Here is a 21,675-nt window from a genome sequence, read left to right as displayed (position 1 = left end):
CAGTCTGATACCACCACCCAGGGAATGAATTCTAGTTGCATTTCTGTTGCTGTGAAAAATATTCTGACAAAAAGCAAGTCAGGGGGAAAAGGGGGTTTGTTTGGCTTACAATTTCAGGAAATCATCCATTACTGCTGGGAAATCAAAGCAAGCACTTAAAGCATCACATCCAGTCAAGAGCAGAGAGCTCACGAACACTCACTTGCTTCTTGTAGCTTATGCCCAGTTAATTTTCTTCCCTCTTATATGGTGTAAGGGCCAGCCTATGAAATCATGCCATCCATACTCAGAGTGGGTCTTACTACTGTTATGGAATAATCTTATTGTACACCATGGAGATGTATCTTTGCCAAGGCACCTTCTGATTGATTTAATTAAAAAAAAAAAAACTGACTGGCCAATAGCTAGGCAGGAAGAGGTTAGGCAGAAGAGCCAAACTGAAAAGACATTGAGAAGAAGAAGGGCTGAGTCACAGGGAGTCATGAGAAGATGGAAAGAGAAGCAAGATGAATATACCATGCTGGAAAAAGGTACAGTATGTGGCAGAGCATAGACAAGAAATATGGATTAATTTAAGTTGTAAAAGCTAGTTAGTAACAAGCCTATGCTATTGCCAAGCATTTATAATGAATATTCAGTCTCTATGTGGTTATTTGGGAACTGGCCAGTGGTCCTTTAAAAAACTCTGCCTATATCCTACTTGAAAAGTCAAGACAATTCCCCACAGACATACCCACAGGCCATTCTGATCTTGATAATTCTTCAATAAGACTCTTTTTCAGGCTGGATCAATGGCTCAGGGTTTGAGAGCACTGACTGTTCTTCCAGAGAACCCAGGTTCAATTCCCAGCACCCACATGGCAACTCATAACTATCTGTAACTCCAGTTCCAGGGGATCTGACATCCTTATTCATACATATGGGCAAAACACCAAAGCACATTAAATAAAGTTTAAAAAATATTTTTAAAAAGACACTTTTTTCACAGGTGATTATAGGTTGCCTCAAGTTCACAGTTCAAGCTAACTAGCACATAATGATACCACCCACATTTAGGAAGGGTCTTCCTTCCTTAATTAACCTAATCTCATTGGCATGTCCAGAGATTCATCTATGAGGTGCTTCAAGATTTACCAAGTTGACATTCAATAAAAACCATCACACATCACAGTACTGGAGATATTGTTCAGGGTTAACAAGGAGAGCTTGACCAGTGCTACTCAGTACAATTAAAGGAGAAGGAGGAGGGGGAAGAGGAAAAGAAAAAGAGGAGGATTTAAAAAATAAGAAGTGGAGAAGGAGGAGAGAACACATTGGTGTGCCCCTCAGAGCTTTCATCTCTAAAATAATCAAACAAGACTATGGATTAAAATGTCACATAATTGAAGTATGGACCTTTGGCTAGGTAAAAAGGAGAAATGATGACTGAAATACAAAGGGATGTAGAATGGGTAGTTAACATGCTTACAAATATCAACTATAGCCTTATGGCCAGTTCTTGAGGCATATTTTCCTATGATTTATTATTTATGTTTTTGTTCTTCTTTCCTTCTAGTTGTGTTGTGTAAGGACTGATGATACTTATAAAATTCCCAATTCAGGGAGCTGCTGGGACCTTCTGAAAAATAGTTCAGAACATTCCTCATAGTATAAAGTTATCACTGCATAAAAACACAGAGAGATGTGGAAACACGCTGTGAAGCTATTTTCTTTCCAGTCAAACCCATCTCTCTTCTCTCTTCTACACATTGCTGTGTTCAACGAGTCCTAGCATTCTTTGGATTACTTCGTCCTCTGGACTTCTGTTAAATTTTGATAGAAAAGAGCCATAGCTATTTTAACACCAATCATCTGAAACTGAGTTTAACAATCAGAAGGAGAAATGCTATGCCCAAAAGTCTAAGAGTAGACTACACACAATTGAATCCAAGGTCTTAATTGACTTTTGTTTTTCTCTGAATTGGTTTTGTTATAGCATATTCTCTCACAACAGAGCATCCAGAAGATGAAGTTTATACCTCAATATAAGATGAATAAAAACTATTTCGCTTTAGCTTCTTATTCCGGCTAACATTGTAAGGTTAATGCTCATTTGTCCTCATTGATCCACTTAAGCCAACTGCCTTCCCTGAAACTATCACAACAGGGCTCAACTATTTCATTGGAAAATCATGGGCCATTTTCCCTAAACTAAGGTCAGTTTCATTGAAAATGGTACTTGGTTGAATTAAAATAAATTCATCAATACACCAACAATCCAAGTAAAATGCTCCCAGTGTAGCACAATTACCAATAACAAGTCAATGGCACTATTTTTGCAGTAGAAATGTCATATCTCAGTAGCTCACAGAGGTAGAGAGCTGGTCTTAAAAGAGAGGACAAAGAAGGTGACTCATGGCCATGTGGTTATATTTTAAGAAAGCTGCAAACTCCTTCTGCCTAAAATATCCTTCCATCTGCCAACTACAGTCTGAAGCTCCAACTGCACTACAGAGACTGTTGTCTGGGGCCTTAATGTGGACCCTTGAAGCATCTTTGGAAAAATAGGCCAATGCTTTTTAGCTTTTCTCAGCTTTCAACACCTTTATATTGATTACCTTATCAGGGTGTTGATAGGGAAGACAACAATGAGTTGTCCTTCCAAGGAATATGTTTAATTCTTGAAACTCACAAAAGGAAGACCTGAAATCTATGTGTCCAACATGATAGGAAGAGAAAGGAGAAAGTGGCAGGTGATAGAGCATTTCAAATACAGTCTTTCTGCTTCAAAGTCTCTCTTGGTAACAACAGGCCCCGTATCATCTCCTTAGTACATCTCAAAAGGGGCATTCTGTGAGAAGAGGCTCAAGAATCTCGCCCCATTTCCCAGGACGACATGTTCCTTATTGAAGACATGACTCTACAGTGGCATCTGTCCTGGACTGCAGGATGAGAGGATATTGGTTAATGATCACTAGGAAAAATATCAGTCTGGAAGAATTCACTGGAAGTGTTCCCCGTCTTGTGTTATCAATAATTAAGCAATTGAGTCTGTAGTAAATTTGTTGATCTCCTTGATGACATGGAAGGGACAATGTCTAACATAACTAGAGAGACAGAATAAGACCCCAAAGTTAGCTTTCATATGAGAGGGCCCCAGGTATTGGCCTTTCTCACACTATCCTACTTTTGAGCTCGTTTTAACTAAGATTTTATCTCACCTGGCATTTTTTTTTCTTAAGTAGGAATTATAACAATATACAGTAATAAAAATCTTCCCCGCATTTAGCAAACAGGAGACCAAGGAAAGGGGAAAAAGAAAAGACAGGAAGGGAGAAAACCACTTGAACTAACAACTGTTTATCCATGGGAAAGGTAAAAACACTTTTTAAAACTTTTCATTCTGTATAGTTTATTGCTGCTTAACTTTGCTTACAGTACCATATATTTGTGAATAGGCCTTAGTAAATGTACACCTGATTTTGCTGACATTTTGTCCTTATATTTGGAATTGGTGTGGGAGTGGGGTAAACCGTGGCCCAGTTAGATGCTAACTGTAGGGTGCGGGGCGGGGGGGGGGGGGGTGCGCGGAGAATGTACTCTAAAAGTCTCCATTGCCTGACTTAAGCTTAGGAATAACGTCCAAATGATATAAAACCAAGCAAAATAAAAACGAAAAATATTCCTTTTTTTGGTTACATTCTTTTTTATTCCCGCAAAGAATGAGCTACTGCTGTTTTTCAAAGTGTCATAAAGACTCCGCAGGATGGTTTTCCTTTGGTGATAAAAGGTTTTCTGGGCGGTTTCAGTCAAAGCTCTTATGTAAATAAGGAGGCTTACATAATGCTCTTTAAACTAAAACTTCGAAGGCTGTCCGCAGCGAGCACAGAAAGTCTGTGCTGCAAATGGCCCCCGAAAACTGACGGGAAGTCATCCAAGACTCATTTAAGAAAACAGGAAGAGTAAACACTGTGTTCAAGCTTCCTTCAGTTCATTTGAACTCCCAGCACAAAGAGCAAATAAGAAGTGTGTCTCCAAACCGGTATACCGCCTTCCACGAGGTCTTTTTAGGAGCGCTCCCCAGAGTCACTTGTTTTACATTTCCCTTATAGTCTAAAGGGCCGAAGCACCTAGGGCCCTGAGCGGGTGCGGACTCCTCTCGATGACTTTCTATAGTGCGTCCTCTCCCGGAAGATGCTGAAATAGTAGTATTGATTCTGCGATTTCTGGAGTTAGCCCAGTCTAGCATAAGCACGCTCTGGGGTGCGGGAGTGGAGGGGGCGTTTGCAGAGCAGATCGTTCTTCAGACCACCTGCCTCTGAATTGGGGAGCCGGGGCAGCCTGGGAAGCTGCAGCTTATGAGGAGCTGTAAAGTTCTACCCACCGCCCCTGTGGCTGTGGGAATCTGCAGACTTTGGAGAAGCATCTTTCTGCCAAGGTCTTCCTTTGGGAGATATCGGGAGTATTTGAGGATGCTGGGCGGTTGGTTTTCTTTGTGACCTTGTGTTCACAACTCCACTTGAGCATCGACTTGCAGCGCGCAGGAGTGAGCACTAGGTCTCCAGCGCTGCAGCGGTCCACCAGGCCCCGCCCCACCGCTTGCTGCGGGATCTCCGGGCGGGGATTTGACAGCTCTCCTCCACACACCCTCGTCGACACCCAGGGAACTAATTTTCTGGCCCATTGCCACCCTGGAAAGGTGTTCCACCCGGGACGGGACGTTCGACCAGCCACTGTCAAGTCCGAGGGTGCGCTGGGCAGTGCACGGGGTGGCAGCGGTCCCTACCCTTTTCCAAGTCCACTTGGACTCTCGGGACAGTCCCACCTAGCTTAGCCTGGGGCCGGGAACAAATCTCCCCCAACAGCTCGCTTTCTTTGCTCACCCCTTCCCCAGTCACTGGGCCGCTTCGAAGCGCGCTGTCGCAGGCATGCCCTTTACCCCCAGAAGCCTGGAGGTGGCTGAATGGAAACACTGACACGTGAAAACTCTATTCTGAGTGACTTAGAATTGGCTGCCTTGAGGTTTTAATCTTGCCCCTCTGGTCCCGCCCAGCCTTAAGAGCAGCTGTCCTAATGGTCTATGGTCCTTGTGGAAGGTGAGGGTGTTGGGAGGCGCACCGGGACCTGATCGACCCGTACCATACACTGTATCTAGGAGAAAACTCCACAACCTAAAGGAATTTAACTCCTTGTGTATTGTTTCCAAACCAGATTCGCACGACAGCTTTCTTCTGAGTCCTGGGACCCGCAAGTCCCGATTTAGAAACCAAGAGAATGAACTGGCCATCAGCAGCCATCTGCCGGTGGTGTGTGGGTGGGTTCTCCCCCTCCTCCATCCTGCCCTTTTCCTGCTGCCTCCCTCTCTGCAACTGGTTTTCGCGGGATAGAGATGTGCCCTGCCCCCTACCCCAACTTAACCAGAGGGCAGTCACCAGGGCCTAGGCCAGGTCAAGCAGAGGCAGACATGGCCAGGACAGCATGGAGTACTTGTGGTCAGCTTAGGTGGTATTTGAAAATGTCAGTGCACCACAGACTTCTAAGCGTCTCCAGAAGAAACTGGGCTCTATTGTTTGGGCTTTCGGTTGCCTCCTCCCTTTTAGGAAGACTGGGTGCATCTGTTTACCGTTGTTTATTGTTTCACCTTATTTTGAACCAACTTATGACCTTGCACTTCAAGCTAAGAGATTGCTATTCTTAAAGAGGGATCCATGATGTTTGCTGGCTGGAATTGTGGGACTTTTGCCACTTAGTTTTGCTGACCTTGAGAGACTAGCTGCTGACCCAATCTAGTTTTCGGCTGTTGCAAAAGAGACTCTGGAGTGCTCCAGGTCTACCTGCCAAACTCCCTGCCTTCAAACTACCACCATCCAGGCAAGGTCAGAATGAACTTAACTCTGCTTCCTGTGACCTCCATCCAGTCTTTTGATGCTCTGCCAGTGAACCTTTGAAAGGAAAACTGACCTCAGTTAAGGAAACACTTAGCTACCCCTGTGCACTTACCACTGTATTCCTGAAACTTGGAAATGAAAATAGAAATCGTTTGATGTATGAGGAGATGTTATCTAATTAGGGTGTAAGAAATTTAATCTTTCTAGCATGCAGGTCATATAATTAATGTTAATTTAACGCTCAAATTCTCAGTCATTAATTTTTATTCTCTTAAATGCAGTTTGGCAGGGGCCTCTGATCCACGGCAATGGATTTTACTGGATGTGAGAGCACTCTTGGTATGAGGAGTGACTCACTGCAAACCTTCCTATCCCAATAACAAGATCACATCATGTATGCATTATTAAGCTACATAATTGAACAGTCTATAGTTTGCATATCAGACTATTAAAATAATGTGTTTTGCTTTTCTCTGAACACGTATTGTTCAAGCCTCTGCGAATATGTGGTGATTCTGATAATTATCACCAAATTACTGCAAATGTTCTCTTCATTAACATGATTTCTTTCAAGCATTTTTAAAATGTGAATATCATTATGAATTAAGGGACTTCTTCCAAAGTTGTACGAACTTTTTATTTGTCATTAGGAGAGAAAGGATATATTTTAAATGGTGGAAGTAGAGAGACACAATTATTTAACTTTAAATGTTTTCCTTGAATCCAATAAGACTTTTCTAAGTGGCTTTCAGTGAGCTTTCTAGAGTAGAGAAAGAGAGAAGAAGAATGGGAGAGGAAGGAAGCGAAAGATGTCAAGCTTTAGAAGTTACTGTAAGTAAGAACCTGTTAAAACCTGTTACCCTCTCTCCTTTGGTGTAGAAAGCTAGCATCCCAAATGCTTATCTGCCCTATCATTAACCCTGGCTCTCGCCTGAAAAAGAAGCAGCTCAGAATTTTTTGACGCTAACAATTTACAAATAACTAAATATTATTACTCCCCTTTCTACCAGGAGCTGTACTGTTTAAGAAATGATACACACAGGAATAAAAAGAAAGACTCACTGCAGCCCTTCCTCACAATATATTCAAGGCTTGTTTCGTTTTTGTTTTTTGTTTTTTTTGTTTTTTTTTTTAAACTATTGCAAAATAAAAGTCTTTTAATGTGAAAATTTTTGCGTGGTCATCGACTTTATTTTTGAGCCAACTTTTCCTTTGAGTGACTCTAAAGCTCTCATAACCGAGCAATGTGACCCAGGTATTACCGCTGTTTCTCAGCAGGTTTTGAAGCACTTTAGTCCTTCTCAGAGGCGCCTGCCCAGTCATTCGCGCAGATCAGTCCCGGTGGGGAGGGGTCTTCAAGCACAGGGAACATATTAGGAGTTTGAGAAAGTTGTAGGAAAAATTTCCCCCAAGTAAAATAAGGCAGGGAAAGAGTCGGCTGGAGTCGGGGGGCGGGGGATTCTGTCTGAACCCTCAGTAACCTGTGTGGCTGCTCCTGGCCAATGGAACCCCTCTCCTTGCTCTATGCTGTGTTCCCCGGGGCCCCTCTTGTGGAAGCTGTAGACAGCTCTTTGGTAAAAAGTGCCAGGCCCTTGGCGGCACTTTTATTTTGGCTGAGAAGAGGGAGCCCTGGTCCCAGGCCCAAGGGGAGCTAACTGAGCCCTTCTGTTTGGATTTCCCTGCTCGCTATAGCAACCAGCAGCATCAGGACAAAAATGCGCCCTCCCTGGACAATGGCAGGGCCTCCCGCTTCTCGCCCTTGTCTTCCTTCCCGGAAAGCAGCCAGGACCTGACTCGGCGCTCGGCAGCCAGGGACCCTCCCTCTTCTACTTCTTCCCTTGCAGTCCCTCAGGAGGTCGGAACTCCGCTCTCCAGCCGCCACAGCCCCTTCCCCACACCCCTGCTGATCACGCGTGCAGGCGGTGGCCAGGACCGCAAGATTCCCCCCCCCCCGCCCCGCCCCCGGCCGAGATCTGGTGTTCCCACTGCGAACTTCTCAGCCAGATTTGGGGGGAGGGGTGGTGATCCTGTGGAACAGAAACACAAGGTTTTTTGTTTTTGTTTGTTTGTTTGTTTGTTTGTTTGTTTTTTCAGGATTAAAAATTAATTGGGGTAATTCATGAAGCAGACTTCACCTGTATGGCCGGGCGCGCGCACGCGCGAACACAGAAGTAAATAGAATCATCCTACGTCTGGTCCTAGGCATGATTCCTCCACTTTCTTTCACTCTTCCAAGGTTAATTAAGTTCCCTTCCAAGAACTAAGTTCCAAGCCTATTCATTATTCTCTCCTTTTGACCTAGGGCGCTAAAATGATCCGGCCTGTGACTCTGCCTCGTCTTTCTCTATTTTGCATGCAATGCTAGAGCCAAGGCTGCCCTAGATTATCATAGAAAATTCTCAGAAAAGGCGAGCAAAGCAAGGAAGTCTCATTACTCCCTCTGTCTAAGGCTTCTTTTCACTGGGACTTTCCAGGCAATGCCAAACACTTTACAGACCAAGGAACCACATTCTGAAAATTCTTCCTTAGACATAATTTCATCCTTAACTTTATTATGTCCAGAGAGGCATGGAATGACAGGACCTATGGGTGAAGTTTGGCAATCAGTTACTACCACTGTGGTTAACTGCTCTCAAGAAAACACCTCTCTCTGACACCACCCCTCTCCTGCTGGCTGCAGTTCCCAGTCCTGACGACACAATTGCAAAGTGTACTTGTACACTTTAGAAGGGATTTGCATTCATGCCTTGTGCTGCCAGAATAAGAGAACAGAAATCTAACTTCAGCTGAAAACAGTCTGTTTCTTTTAGGGACAAAGAACCAAACCCAGCGCTTGGCTTCAGTGAAATAACTGATTGCCCATGAGCAGGTGTGCTGGTGACCTGGCCTGCCTTCCACTTCTCAGAGGGTTCCGAAAGAGGATGAAAAGAGGCAAAGGCTGCAGCAAGGGCCTCATCTCAGAACGTTTCCAAATGCCTTAGAGCTTAGAGGGTTTCTGTTCGAGTCACTTTAATTTATCAAAGTGTTACCATCTCCTCCTGGTGGCCATACATCCACCTGCCTTGGGGTAAAGAGAAAAACACACACCTTTAGGTTTCATTGTTGGGAATTTATTTAACCTCTGGCACTTTGACAATGAAATTTCAAGGAAGTGAGCTAAAAGCCACAAAGACCATCATGCTCAGTTCCTGAGATTTCAGCTTCTCCACACATGATCTGTCTGGCATGCTGCTGAAATGAATCCTTCCTCTGGCCTCACATTCAGCACTCAAAATTTAGCAGGCTTCCTTTAATAAATAACTCAAAGTAATCCCCGAAACAACTAGACTGCCCGGGTGGTGGGATATTAGAAGTCTTCAAGCCATACCTGCTTATAAAATATTCACTTTGGGATTACAAAGAGTGGGTCACTTTTAATGATGAGATACATGCCTTAAAGAAGGAAAATATTAATACCCATGAATCCAAATAATTTCACTTTAATTAAAAATGATTCAAATACCACTGCACAGTATATTTCAGTGGACTACTTGGTGGTTAAATAATAATAATAATAATAATAATAATAATAATAATAATAATAATAAAACAGAATTGTGTGTGCCCAAGCCACTAACAAACTAACTTGCCAAGTGTAGGACTTATGGTGCTTCAACTTTCAGAAATCGTAAGCTTCTGCTTCTTCGGGTTTTTTTTTTTTTTCTTTTCCAAGGACATAGGGACAGATGAACATTTAGAAATTGGTAAAATGTATTTATAGATGGAACAGAAAATATTAAATGGAGGATCTTTGTTCAAGAGGCATTGCATAGCTAAGATTAATTTCTTTTATATATTTTTTCAGGTAAATGTTATTGTGTATTTCCCAAGAACATGTAACTTGGAAATGCATTTTCTATGCGTCTTATAAATGCATCCCCCAAGGCTGCAGTTCTTGAAGCTTAAAGACAACCAGCTGCTTCTTTGTGTGGAGTGGTCCTTAGAGCTGAGGTAACTGTGAGGTCGGAGTTTTGACTTTCTGTGGACCCTGAGCAAAGAAGTTCCATTCAGATGTGGAGAGAGGAGGTCTCCATCAAGCAGCTGCTGGGCCTGGAGGAAGAGCAGAAAGCAAGGAGGGGAGGCGGAGAAGGGAGTAATCCCACCCAAAGGTGTATTACTTTTTTAAAAAAAGCAATGGTCACTTTTACATAATTTTAAACCAGTTGCCACGTCTACTCCTCCAATGGGCACCTAAGAAAATCCTCTTTGTTTTCTGTTGTTATCTCATTTCTACTTTACTGAGATTGCATAATGAAGAAAAATTTAACTCTATCAAATAAATGCCATCGCTCCTGCTATTATAATTAGGTGTTTTCAGTTCAATGTCCAGAAATTGTTAGGTGCACCTTCGGTCAACTCCTAACATAAAGAAATACGTAAGCGACATTTTATGTAGGACGTGAACGTGTTTGCTAGTTAACAAGCTAGAGTTCAAGTTACAGAGCTTGGACTGCTCCTCTCCTAATTGCTACTCAGGTAAAGATTTAGGGATACTTGAGTCAGGATGCTGTTTGCCGCTTTCCAAAGCCCCGCACAGTGTCTCAAGGAGCACGAAATGCCGGTGGGTTTTTGTTTTGTTTGGGGTTTTAGCGTTGTGAGGTTGTTTTCTCTCTGCTCCTGTGCTTTCTCACCCAAGGGAGCCCACGCCAGTTCAGACCAGCGCAACCACAGTACAGAAGAAGAACGCCCTTCCAGAAGATCTGAGAGAACCTGATGCAGCCTAAGAGAAGACCTTTCCATTGTGCCGCCAGCCTACTCCTGCTGTAGGGGGCTCTGGGGGTTGGGCAGTCCTCGCCCCAGGCAGAGAGGCCAGCACCAACTGCTTGCTCAGCCATTGTCCTAGCAAGTGCTCTGGAGGAGCCGTGCTGGAGTGAGGCAGATATCAAGGCACCTTGTCAGTTCAAAGCGTTTTAGGCTTGTTTGAAATCCTCTCCACGTCAGCGTAAGCAGCCGCAGTATTTGAACAGCTGCTTTGAACAGTGAAAAAGAACAAGCTGAATCAAAATCCGAAGGAGTCTACCCGAGACACCTTCAACGCTCTGTGTTTCAGGCGGAGACAGGCAGGCAAGCAGGCGGTCTCTTTCCCGACTGGGTCAGTAGGAAGAACCGCGCTAGCGACCGTGGGACCAGAGCCCCATTTGGAACCTAAAATCTTCCAGAGCCAAGGTTTCTGGAATCCCCGAGCTGCTGCGTGCAGAGAAGGCGCGCGGGGCGGGGGGCCGGACTCCCAGATGCTCTGAACCCAGCGTTGGAGCCAACCGGGCCCCTTGCCACAGGCGGAGGCGGCCTTGGCTCCCCGAGGGGCGGTGCTCCAAGTGGAACTGCGCTCCCAGCCGGGCCCTCCCCTTCACTGGCCCTACACCCGAAGCGGGGGTGGGAGGGGGGGAAGGAGGGGGGAGCAGACGCTGAGGCCCCTTGGCGGGACACCATTTAGTATACTCCCGGGATTCAATAAGCATTCTAAGCCCGGTACAACTCTCCCAGCTAGACCAGTTGGGAAGCGTTGGGCGAGTCCTTTCGCTCGCCAGAGAATGAGGCGGGGCTGAGGGGTGGAGTGCAGATCTGGGACGTCAAAGTGGGGAGGATCTGCTGGCGTTAATGGACAGTAGAGTCCCAGCACAGTTAAGTGCTGATATGCACGTGCTGCCAATTTCTGCCCCCTCACCACCACCACCATGCATATGCACTTAGCATCCAGTGCCCAGGGTACCCCTTTGGTGTGTGGGGGGGTGGTGGGCAGGATATCGAGAGGAGGGGCTCTTACAGAGACCTGGGCAGCCACAAATCCCTGGGAAATATATCTGGAAACCTAATTCTTCCCTTGAAGGTATCATCCTACGGGCTTCAAAGATTCTTGTATTTTTTTTTTCAAAAGTGAAATTAACAGGAGGAACAGGAAGACTTCTGTCCTTTGGGCAGGGAAGGGAGACGCTCTCCGCACATTGCCTTAAATCCTTCCAGGCAGCTGAATTCGTCCGCAGGTTGGAGCTCTGAATTCTAGGGAAGCAAGAAAGCAGTCAGGAGGGCTGAGAAGGAACACTGCGTGGGGGAGACCTGAGCGGTTCCCAAAAGATCTAGTATCTTACAGGGCACAGAGGACCCGAGGCAGGAGACCGGGAAGCAGTTGCTTCTCCCGCCGCCCACCGAGGAGCGCGCAAACCAAAAAACACCCTCATCAGCCGCTGAGTCTGCGCACTGAGAAGGCTGGAACTTTTCACTGTTTTATTGGCCGGGGAAAGTTAGTAAATTCCTAGCAGCCCCCAGGTGCGCGGCCGAAGTGTCTGAGCGTTGACGCTGGAACACTTCGCCAAGCTTAGTGTGAATCCTAGCCGAGCGGGTGCGCGTGTGCAGGTGAAAGTCGGTCCTGCTGGCTGCGTGTGGGCTCGCCCCTCCCCTAGCCGTTTCTGACTCCTCCATACATGTTCATAAACACCGGACACGTGGAGATTCTCAGCCAAGGCTCCTGGCCCAGTCTAGTGCTCAGCCCTATTGATTTATAAACAATTCAGCCACTCCCGGATGAGCATCGCTCCCTCGTTAGTCATGACGAATTTTTCTGGCCCGCTCTACTCTGCTGTCTAGATTAAGATGCTCCGAGGTCCTAAAATGCTCCCTCTGAGCGTCGATTTGGCGGAAAGAGCCAGCGCCAGCTCCACCCGGCGCCCGGCCATCGGGGAGAGGTGGAGAGGCCATTCATGCTCCCTGGGTCTTTCCTTTACTAACAATAACTTTTGATTCGCTGTGTCCGGTCTGCGGGTGCACTCCAGAGTGTGCCCGCCAGTCCCGCCGCTCAAGTCCGAGTTTGAGCTTGGGTCTGTGGTGCTACCCAGCTTGCAGGCGCGGAAACTGGCGACAGCCATCTAGCTCCTTAGGAATTGGATGCTCTGTCGTTGGTCAGATCCCTTGGCGTGGGTGCACTGGTCCTGGGTCTCACTAGAGTTTACCGCTACCGAAGGCTTAACTAGCCAGGACCTGAAACACTAGACTAACCCCGGCCTCTGGCGCCCGCTGAAGTGGCTGCTTAGAGAGGACTCCCTAGCATCAACGGATTCGCCGATTTTCCTCCCCTTCCGAGCAACTGACGCGAAAGTTGCACAGGCAGGCCTGGGGCCGGATGAAAACGCGCTCAGTTCCAGCAGCTGGCTTTCCAGAGCCGCACTGGGCAGCTCCACCAGTCCTAGGCTGCTCACTCTTCTGGGAGACTCCGGCAGGCTCGCACAAGGCGAAGGTCTACTCAGGACAGCTCCCGGTTCTCTGAACCATAATCTCTGAGCGCACCCGAAGTGTCAGTGAGACACACACTTCCAGAGGGTTTTTTTCCCCTCCAGTTGAGAGCGCTGAGCTATTAGAGTAGGCAACACCATATAACTGGAGTTGCTCAAAATCCGGGGCGTAGGTTGAACCTCCCTCTCCTGGAATCTTTTGAGAAAGAGACTGGGATAAAATTGGATCTGAAGCTTAAGGGATCTTGGCTACTGGGGTGAAGGGGAAGGTGAGGATCTTTATTTGAGGACAAAAGTATCTACACACCCTAGAGCACGAGACACCTGTACTCTGTAATTCTAAACATAGTGGGAAGTAAGGCTTCTATGGGAGATATTAGTCTGGCTTTGGCTCTCGCTCTAGGTTTAAACGACGTTGAAACGTGCGCGCACACACACACACACACACAGAGACACACACACACACTCACTCACTAGTGTGTGTCTCTCTGTGTGTGTGTGTCCCTAGAAGAATGAAAATCGGACTCCTGCTGACTCGGTGCGACCCAGCCTTTCTCTTCCACCGTCCATCTCCCCGCGCCCCCGCACCCCCCAAAGACCTATTGAGAAGAGAAAGTAGACTCCCTCGGGTGCAAGTCTTCGGAGCGGCTGTAGTCTCCTAGAGCTCCTGGACCGCCCGGCTGCGGGGCTTCTCAGCTTGGGAGACAGATGGGGGGCGGGGCCCATCCGAGAGGGGCGGTGGAGGCCGGGGACAGAAGAGGAGAGGGGGGTGAGAACTCAGAGAATCTGAATCGCTGGGCTGGGGGGGGGGGGTGCCAGAGGAAGGGCTGAGAAGACTGGGCGCCCGAGGGAAGAGGAGGGAGGGTGGAGCTCTGCACCAATCAGTGGCGCCGGCCTGGGAGGTTGCTAGCGGTATCCACGTAAATCAAAGGGCGCAGAGCCAATGGGAGGGGGTGGAGGGGGCGGGGCCCAGGCGCGTGCCGCTGCGAGCGGGCTCTGCCAAGAGAGCGGGAGAGAGCTTGAGAGCGCGGGGAGAGGGGGGAGCGCCCAGCGAGTCAGAGAGTGAGCGAGAGCGAGAGGAGGGAGAGGAGGAGAAAGAGCGAGGGCGGGCGGGCGGGAGGCAGCGCGGCGGCAGCAGTAATAGCAGGAGCAGCAACAGAAGGCGTCGGAGCGGGCGTCGGAGCTGCCCGCTAGGGGAAAGAGAGAGAGGGAGAGGAGCGGGGCGAGCAAGGAGAGAGAGCCGGAGGCAGAAAAGTAACTGTCAAATGCGCGGCTCCTTTAACCAGAGCACCCAGTCCGGCTCCGAGAGTCATGGCGACCGCAGCGTCTAACCACTACAGCCTGCTCACCTCCAGCGCCTCCATCGTGCACGCCGAGCCGCCCGGCGGCATGCAGCAGGGCGCAGGGGGCTATCGCGAGGCGCAGAGCCTGGTGCAGGGCGACTACGGCGCGCTGCAGAGCAACGGGCACCCGCTCAGCCACGCTCACCAGTGGATCACCGCGCTGTCCCACGGCGGCGGGGGCGGCGGCGGCGGCGGCGGTGGAGGAGGCGGGGGCGGCGGCGGGGGAGGCGGCGACGGCTCCCCGTGGTCCACTAGCCCCCTAGGCCAGCCGGACATCAAGCCCTCGGTGGTAGTACAGCAAGGTGGCCGAGGCGACGAGCTGCACGGGCCGGGAGCGCTACAGCAACAGCACCAACAGCAGCAGCAGCAGCAGCAACAGCAACAGCAGCAGCAACAGCAGCAGCAGCAACAACAACAACAGCGACCGCCACATCTGGTGCACCACGCTGCCAACCACCACCCCGGGCCCGGGGCATGGCGGAGTGCGGCGGCTGCAGCTCACCTCCCTCCCTCCATGGGAGCGTCCAACGGCGGTTTGCTCTACTCGCAGCCCAGCTTCACGGTGAACGGCATGCTGGGCGCAGGAGGGCAGCCGGCTGGGCTGCACCACCACGGCCTGCGGGACGCCCACGACGAGCCGCATCATGCAGACCACCACCCGCATCCGCACTCTCACCCTCACCAGCAACCGCCCCCGCCACCTCCCCCACAAGGCCCACCGGGCCACCCAGGCGCACACCACGACCCGCACTCGGACGAGGACACGCCGACCTCAGACGACCTGGAGCAGTTCGCCAAGCAGTTCAAGCAGAGGCGGATCAAACTAGGATTTACTCAAGCAGACGTGGGGCTGGCGCTGGGCACCCTGTATGGCAACGTGTTCTCGCAGACCACCATCTGCAGGTTTGAGGCCCTGCAGCTGAGCTTCAAGAACATGTGCAAGCTGAAGCCTTTGTTGAACAAGTGGTTGGAAGAGGCAGACTCGTCCTCGGGCAGCCCCACCAGCATAGACAAGATCGCAGCGCAAGGGCGCAAGCGGAAAAAGCGGACCTCCATCGAGGTGAGCGTCAAGGGGGCTCTGGAGAGCCATTTCCTCAAATGCCCCAAGCCCTCGGCCCAGGAGATCACCTCCCTGGCGGACAGCTTACAGCTGGAGAAGGAGGTGGTGAGAGTTTGGTTTTGTAACAGGAGACAGAAAGAGAAAAGGATGACCCCTCCCGGAGGGACTCTGCCGGGCGCCGAGGATGTGTATGGGGGGAGTAGGGACACACCACCACACCATGGGGTGCAGACGCCCGTCCAGTGAACTCAAGAGGGGGAGGGGCAGAGCGTGGGGCTCCCCCTCCCTTTCGGTCCATGGTCCTTCCCGGGACCTCTATTCCCCCTCTAACTTCTGATTTTTTTTTTTTAATTATTATTTTCCCGGTCCCTTAAAAAAGGAAAAAAAAATTAGTGAAAATAAGGGAAAAGGAAGGAACGAAGACACTGGACTATCCTATAACAGGTAGCAGGTGTAATGATGGGTTTTAACCTTTACAAACAAATACCCAGAAAAGGAAGTGGAATGTGTCCTAGTGAGAGAGAGGGGTGGTGTGTGAATGTGTGTGTGTGTGTGTGTGTGTGTGTGTGTGAGTGAGAGAGAGAGAGAGAGAGAGAGAGAGAAAGAGAGAGAGAGAGAAGCTAAATAAATTACCAAAAAGAAAAAAAAGTCCACCAAACCATACAAAACGCGAAACTGCAGCTTCCCAATGCTCACAGTTGACACGTGCTGCTGTGTTTATTTAACATGGGTCCCCATCAGGAAAGAGGGAAAAATACACTTTTTAAACATAGGCAAATTTTAACCACACAAATTTGCACTGCAAGAAAATTGAAGTTTACATGAACAAGTTCAACATCTTCTTTCTCAATACCCACTGCTAGTTTTGAGAGCTTCCTTTCAGTTGTTTGTTTTGCCTTATCCAGTGGCGAGGACAGAAGCCAGCTCTTGGCCACCCTCCTTTTCTAGTGTTCTGATGTCCCTGGTTCTTATTACTTGTGAACTTTGGTTTTCTTCAAGTCCCCCAGACCTGGTGTAACATTTATTGGCTCCTCATCAAAGCAAAGTGATTGGCTTCATATAAAATAAATAAATGTTGGCATTCAGGAAATGTGTATGGTTTGCCCGCTTTATGCAAGGCAGGAATACTGTTTACAATATATATGTAAGAGTCGAGCACTGCTTTTTGTAAACTACAAAGTAAACTTCATTTTCAGGCAGTATTTCTGGGTAGGGAAGAAAAAGAAAAATCAATAGTGAGTGACCAGTCACTTCATTTTATCAGGCAGGGCCGTTGTGAAAGAACTCAGAAGAAATTTGAGGTTAAATATATTGCTAGAGTTGTCCAACAGAAAGAAACTGGGAACTCTGAAGAGAATTGGGAAACACACTGTGTAGTTCTCTGCCTTTGGGTTCAATAACTTAATTATAAGGGATTAGTTTTGATGACAGCAGTGGTTAAACTTGGTCCCTCTACTAGGTCTTTTTTTTTTTTAACATAGAGAAAAATAACCCAGGAACTTGATAACATATGCATAGACTGTGTTTCTTAGCACACAAATGCATACACCATACATGCATATATATACATACATGTGCATATATGTGAGCGTCTATATATATATATATATATGATAGGCAGGTTTTGTCTTCAACAGTTCATTTGTTTTTCAAGTCATATTTTGGGTCTGACATCATCTTCCCCCATAATTTATTACAGAAATATCAGTTTAGCTTGGGCAGAATTCTCCCCCTCTTTCATTAAGGAGGACAAACGAGGGGAGAATTTTCAACACTTCCTCTCTCCCCCTTTGTTAAGAATTTTTCAGTGCATTTTTTTTAACCTTGTCTCAGTGGGAAATGGTTTACTCCCAACACAATAGAATATTCTGGAAGGTATAGGTAAAATAAAAAACAAACAAAAAACAAAACAAAAAAGGTTATGACTATATTAAAATTAACACCACTAAACTGTGATCAGTTAAAAAAATTAAATAGTTATCAGCACAAAGGGACGCTAAAAGGGAAAATGCTTTTTTAGTAACCTTAAATGTTTGGGTTTTTATGTCTTTGTTAGGTATTAGATAAATCTTTATTTTTAAAAATTAAATTCTCACTACCATAAAAATATGGTTCAACATCAGATTAGCATTGCACTCAGTAGTTAAGATTTTAGGAAATATGCTTTATCCAAGATTGTCTTCTCAAACACCTGTGGTTGTTTCATTTTCAATGTTTTTGCAAGATAAATGGTGACTTATAATGGGCATATTTATTTGCCTGTATTTCATTTCCCCCAATGAATGTCACAGGAGATGGGCATGGAGCTATTTCAGGTTATATCACACTGCTTGCTCCTGATGCGAGGGGACTAGCCTTCAGTGAAGCTATCCAGAGGAGGGCAAATAGCCAATGGTAAAAGGAGGAAGTGAATTTGCAGATACTTACAAGTAGGTAAGGTTAGAAGCTGGGGTTCCAAGGATGTGTCTACAGCTTCTCTTGCTTTCATAGGCTTACAGAATTGAAAGTTACCACTGAACCTTACCATATGTATATATGTTTAATATCTGTCTTTTGAAATGCAGAAATAGTTTAAATGTTTCTTTGTCTATTTTTCTTTTTTAATGCTACCCAGGGATATATTTTCATATCGTTTTACGTGGCCTGCCTCAATGTATATTTATTTCTTTTGGAGCAAAAGGTTCTGAAAACTGGTTTTCTGTAGCTTTAAATGAGTAGGTAGCAAGATCTATATGGGATGTCATTTTTTGTTCAGTTTCTTTTTTTAAAAAATGCTTTGTTTTGGTACATTTGATTGTGCTTGTGGGGAAAATAAAGCGCAGAGATCCTTATATATTTATGTTAAAGTAATATTTTATTATTACATAAAACAGAAATGCACAATACCTTCATAGTTTGTTCTAATTATTGAAATATCTTTATTTTATTTTTAAAGATAGTGCCAAGTTCTAAGAGGGAGAGAAGCCCTACCTAGACCTTATGCTTACTGAGCTGAGTTGTGTATAAAATACTCCCCTTCCTTTATACTTCATAAAGTTTTGGAATAAATTTTATGCATATATTGCCAGCTTTCATGTTTCTAACTTCCAGAGACATTTTCTTGATTTTTTTTTTTTTTTAATGAAGACTACTATCCAGACTTTTCTTTGCAGAAACTACCATGGGTCCCAAATATTTCCTTCACTGCCTTATAGAGTCAAATCAAAGTAGTCATTGGGTTTGAACATCAATTCCTTTGCCATTTCCAGGACCAACAAAAAACATTTGCCTTGCAAATGCATGCCCATATCCCTACACCTTCCTTCCAGGTTAGCTGCATCTTGGCCAATGGCTTGTTTAGGGAAGCATCAGTGGCACTAAATGAACTTTAGCCTCTACTCAAATGTGCTTAGATAATTTGGGATATTCAGAAAAGTGAGGCTTAGCTAGAAATTACTCTTCATAATTAACAAATACCTTTGAAAAACAAAAATGCCATTTATGTGTTTACCAAATGATTAAGAATAGATACTGTGTATTTCTCATCTTAGATTTACACGGAAAGATACTTTTGCAAAGGTTTTTACAACAGTGTTTCTTTCTCATCAGGCAACAAGAACTGGCTTCAAATTTAAAGAGGAAGGAAAAGAATGTATTGAGGAGATTCAAGCCATAGTATTTATGGTTTGTTTCAGACGTTAGAGCACTGCACTTAAAAACAAACCAACAAACAAAATAGCTTTTAATGTTAGTGAGATGTTCCAACAGTGTTGGATTAGTTTGTAAATTTGTTGGTGTATTTAAACTCCTCCCTGGAATACTGACTGAAAATATAAATGTCCATTTAGGAAAGTAGTTTCTGGGCTTATTACCTCTGATCATCCTTTCTAATTCCTAGTCAATATTACATGGGTCACAAACAGATTCTGCTAAATGATCTTATCAATAGTCTGAACAAGAAGTGACAGAAAGAAGAAGTGTTTTGTGACCGCAGACATGCTGATGGGTAAAATGTTTAAGCTAGGTATGGATTTGAGTTCTGGGTCAATATCCCTCCACTGAAGGCAGAAAGCAAGCCGCATCTGCCCTCTGCAGGGCATTTCAGTGGACCTTGAGAAGGCATTTTTGTTCTTAGCCACAAGAACTAAGAACAGACTGGGAAACAACATGTATTAAACAGACACACTATGTTCTGGACTCAGGTTGGCTATTCGGATCCTAAAGATGCTCAAGAAGCTTCCATGCCAATCTTATAATGTATTGTCCACTACTTAAAAAAAAAAGTCAGAGCCACTAATACAAATCTATGGGGCAATTGTAAGATACTGAGAAGCCATCTCTATCCTAAAGACAAAAATGTAGTATTTGCACTTGCTCAAAACATGACATATTTTAGATGTATATGTGTGTGTGTGTGTGTATATATATATATGTACATATATATATATGTACATACATATATATACATATGTATAATGAGGGAAGAACTGATCATATATAAAAAAGTATGTGAAGGTCATAGGGAAGGAATGGCCGCAAATAGTGATATGCTTCGTGGTTCTAAACATTCTCAGTTTAGAAGAGCCTTTATGCTTCAGACAGCAGCAGCAGAACCACCTCTCTCTTCCCTCCCCTCCTGCTTCTACCGAGGAGGCCACACTCTGGTTGTCAGAGTTTTCTGGTGAAATGGTCTTGATGAAGGCACTCATCTATCTTCTTCTTTCTTCAAAAACAACTAATAAAATGATGGCGCAGCAGCAGTGGGGCTGGCTCTGGCATGCACTGGTTGGTCTCAGACATGGGCTCTCTTCACTCCCCTGGTTTCCTTATGGAAATAGTGCTGGGGAGCCTGATGAGATAGATTATCCTTTTATTTCTCCTTTCTTTGGTTGGTCTTTGTTGATTTTTCAATCAGTTCATGGAACTGTGTTCTAGGTTCTATTGAATTCCCATACAAATTAAAGAATGGGATGAAGGATGGAGTTTGTACAGGAAAAAAAAGAAGGGTGGTGAAGTGGGAGCATCTTTGGATCTCCTTGTGTATTTCAGTGGGTAAAGAAAAGGAATGGTGTTTATTTCAAATGAAAGGGGGACCTGCATCAGGAAGTACCAGGAATCTGGACAATGTGACTAATGGTCTATTCATCTGGGTTTTAGATAAATATTTTCTTGTTAGGAAAGTTTACTTTTTAAAATGATACATAGTCTCTGGATGGTATTCAAATGGCAGGAGAAGGGCCCTGGGACTTCTCATGGCTCTTTCCACCACTTGATTCAGGAGAGGAAAAAACGAAAGTGGCAGGGGTCTGCCACACAGTTCACAAATTCCTGGCCTCAATTGGCCCCCATTTCCAGAACTTGGACCAATATTTTTTTTTTCCACATCTGCTTATCTAGAGACAAGTACTGGAGCAGTGGGAATGGCTTTCGGCTGCTTCAGGGCTTTGCTTGGGTGTGGAGATAAACAATCAGAATGTTTTCATATTATTCTGGCATTTGTGGGGGGAAAAACAGAACATTTATTCTCTTCTTTAAAAAAGTTAATCAACTTTATTATGTAGTACCTTTCCTGGACCTTAATGACACTGCTGCTCGACTTAGCTGTTAGAGGTTATTAGAGACAATATCACATCCCATCAAACACAGTCTAGCCTCTTATTGTTCCTAGGATTCTGATTGTTGGTAACATTAAGATGTATTTCTTTTTCTTAAAAAAAAAAAATGTCTGCTATGTTATTTAATACACCAGTAAAATTGCATCTATCTCTTAAAGTCCATTCTTCCCGTCTTTTTGAGTTTTTATAGCTCTTTGTCTGGAATTGGGGGGCGGGTTGACAAGGGAGCTTCATAAGTGGTTTGTGCCTAAAGAGCCTGGGCTCTGGAAGGGTCTGCAGTTGGCCCAAAATATCTCCCCTTGCTTAAGAATGGGGAGGGTAGGTAAAGACACACAGACACACAGACACACACAGACACAGACACACACACACACACACACACACACACACACACACACACACACACACGAGGTGTCAAGGATTTTGGAAAGACAGGGAGTGTTAGGGCCCTATCTGAGAGGGGGTTTTGATTGTTATGAATTAACTCTCCGTGAGCCATCTGTGTCAGTAGGCAACTTCGCTGTGGAGTAAACTGAAACTTGAGGTCTT

The 21,675-nt window shown here is 45.7% G+C and overlaps 1 protein-coding gene and 1 long non-coding RNA gene across 2 annotated transcripts; one reads left to right on the top strand and one right to left on the bottom strand.

Moving 5' to 3' along the window:
• Positions 1-8,961: 8,961 nt before the first annotated feature.
• Positions 8,962-14,137, bottom strand: LOC118577626. Its single transcript, XR_004944215.1, has 2 exons — positions 13,729-14,137; positions 8,962-11,903 (listed from the first exon to the last, which is right to left on the bottom strand). It is a non-coding gene; the product is annotated as an uncharacterized LOC118577626 (long non-coding RNA).
• Positions 14,138-14,240: 103 nt separating this feature from the next.
• On the top strand, positions 14,241-16,111 carry Pou3f2 (POU class 3 homeobox 2). The gene has a single exon (XM_036178056.1). The coding sequence runs from the start codon at positions 14,441-14,443 to the stop codon at positions 15,776-15,778; it is 1,338 nt and encodes a 445-aa protein (XP_036033949.1). The 5' UTR covers positions 14,241-14,440; the 3' UTR covers positions 15,779-16,111.
• Positions 16,112-21,675: the final 5,564 nt, after the last annotated feature.

Source organism: Onychomys torridus, chromosome 2 (genome assembly GCF_903995425.1).
Source record: "Onychomys torridus chromosome 2, mOncTor1.1, whole genome shotgun sequence".
NCBI lineage: Eukaryota > Metazoa > Chordata > Mammalia > Rodentia > Cricetidae > Onychomys > Onychomys torridus.
Note: the sequence above shows the minus strand (reverse complement) of the source record. Positions and strands in the feature narration are given on the sequence as shown.

Bases quoted from the DNA above. Each gene is read 5' to 3' on its own strand.
- Pou3f2 (XM_036178056.1), top strand. From the start codon at position 14,441: ATGGCGACCGCAGCGTCTAACCACTACAGCCTGCTCACCTCCAGCGCC.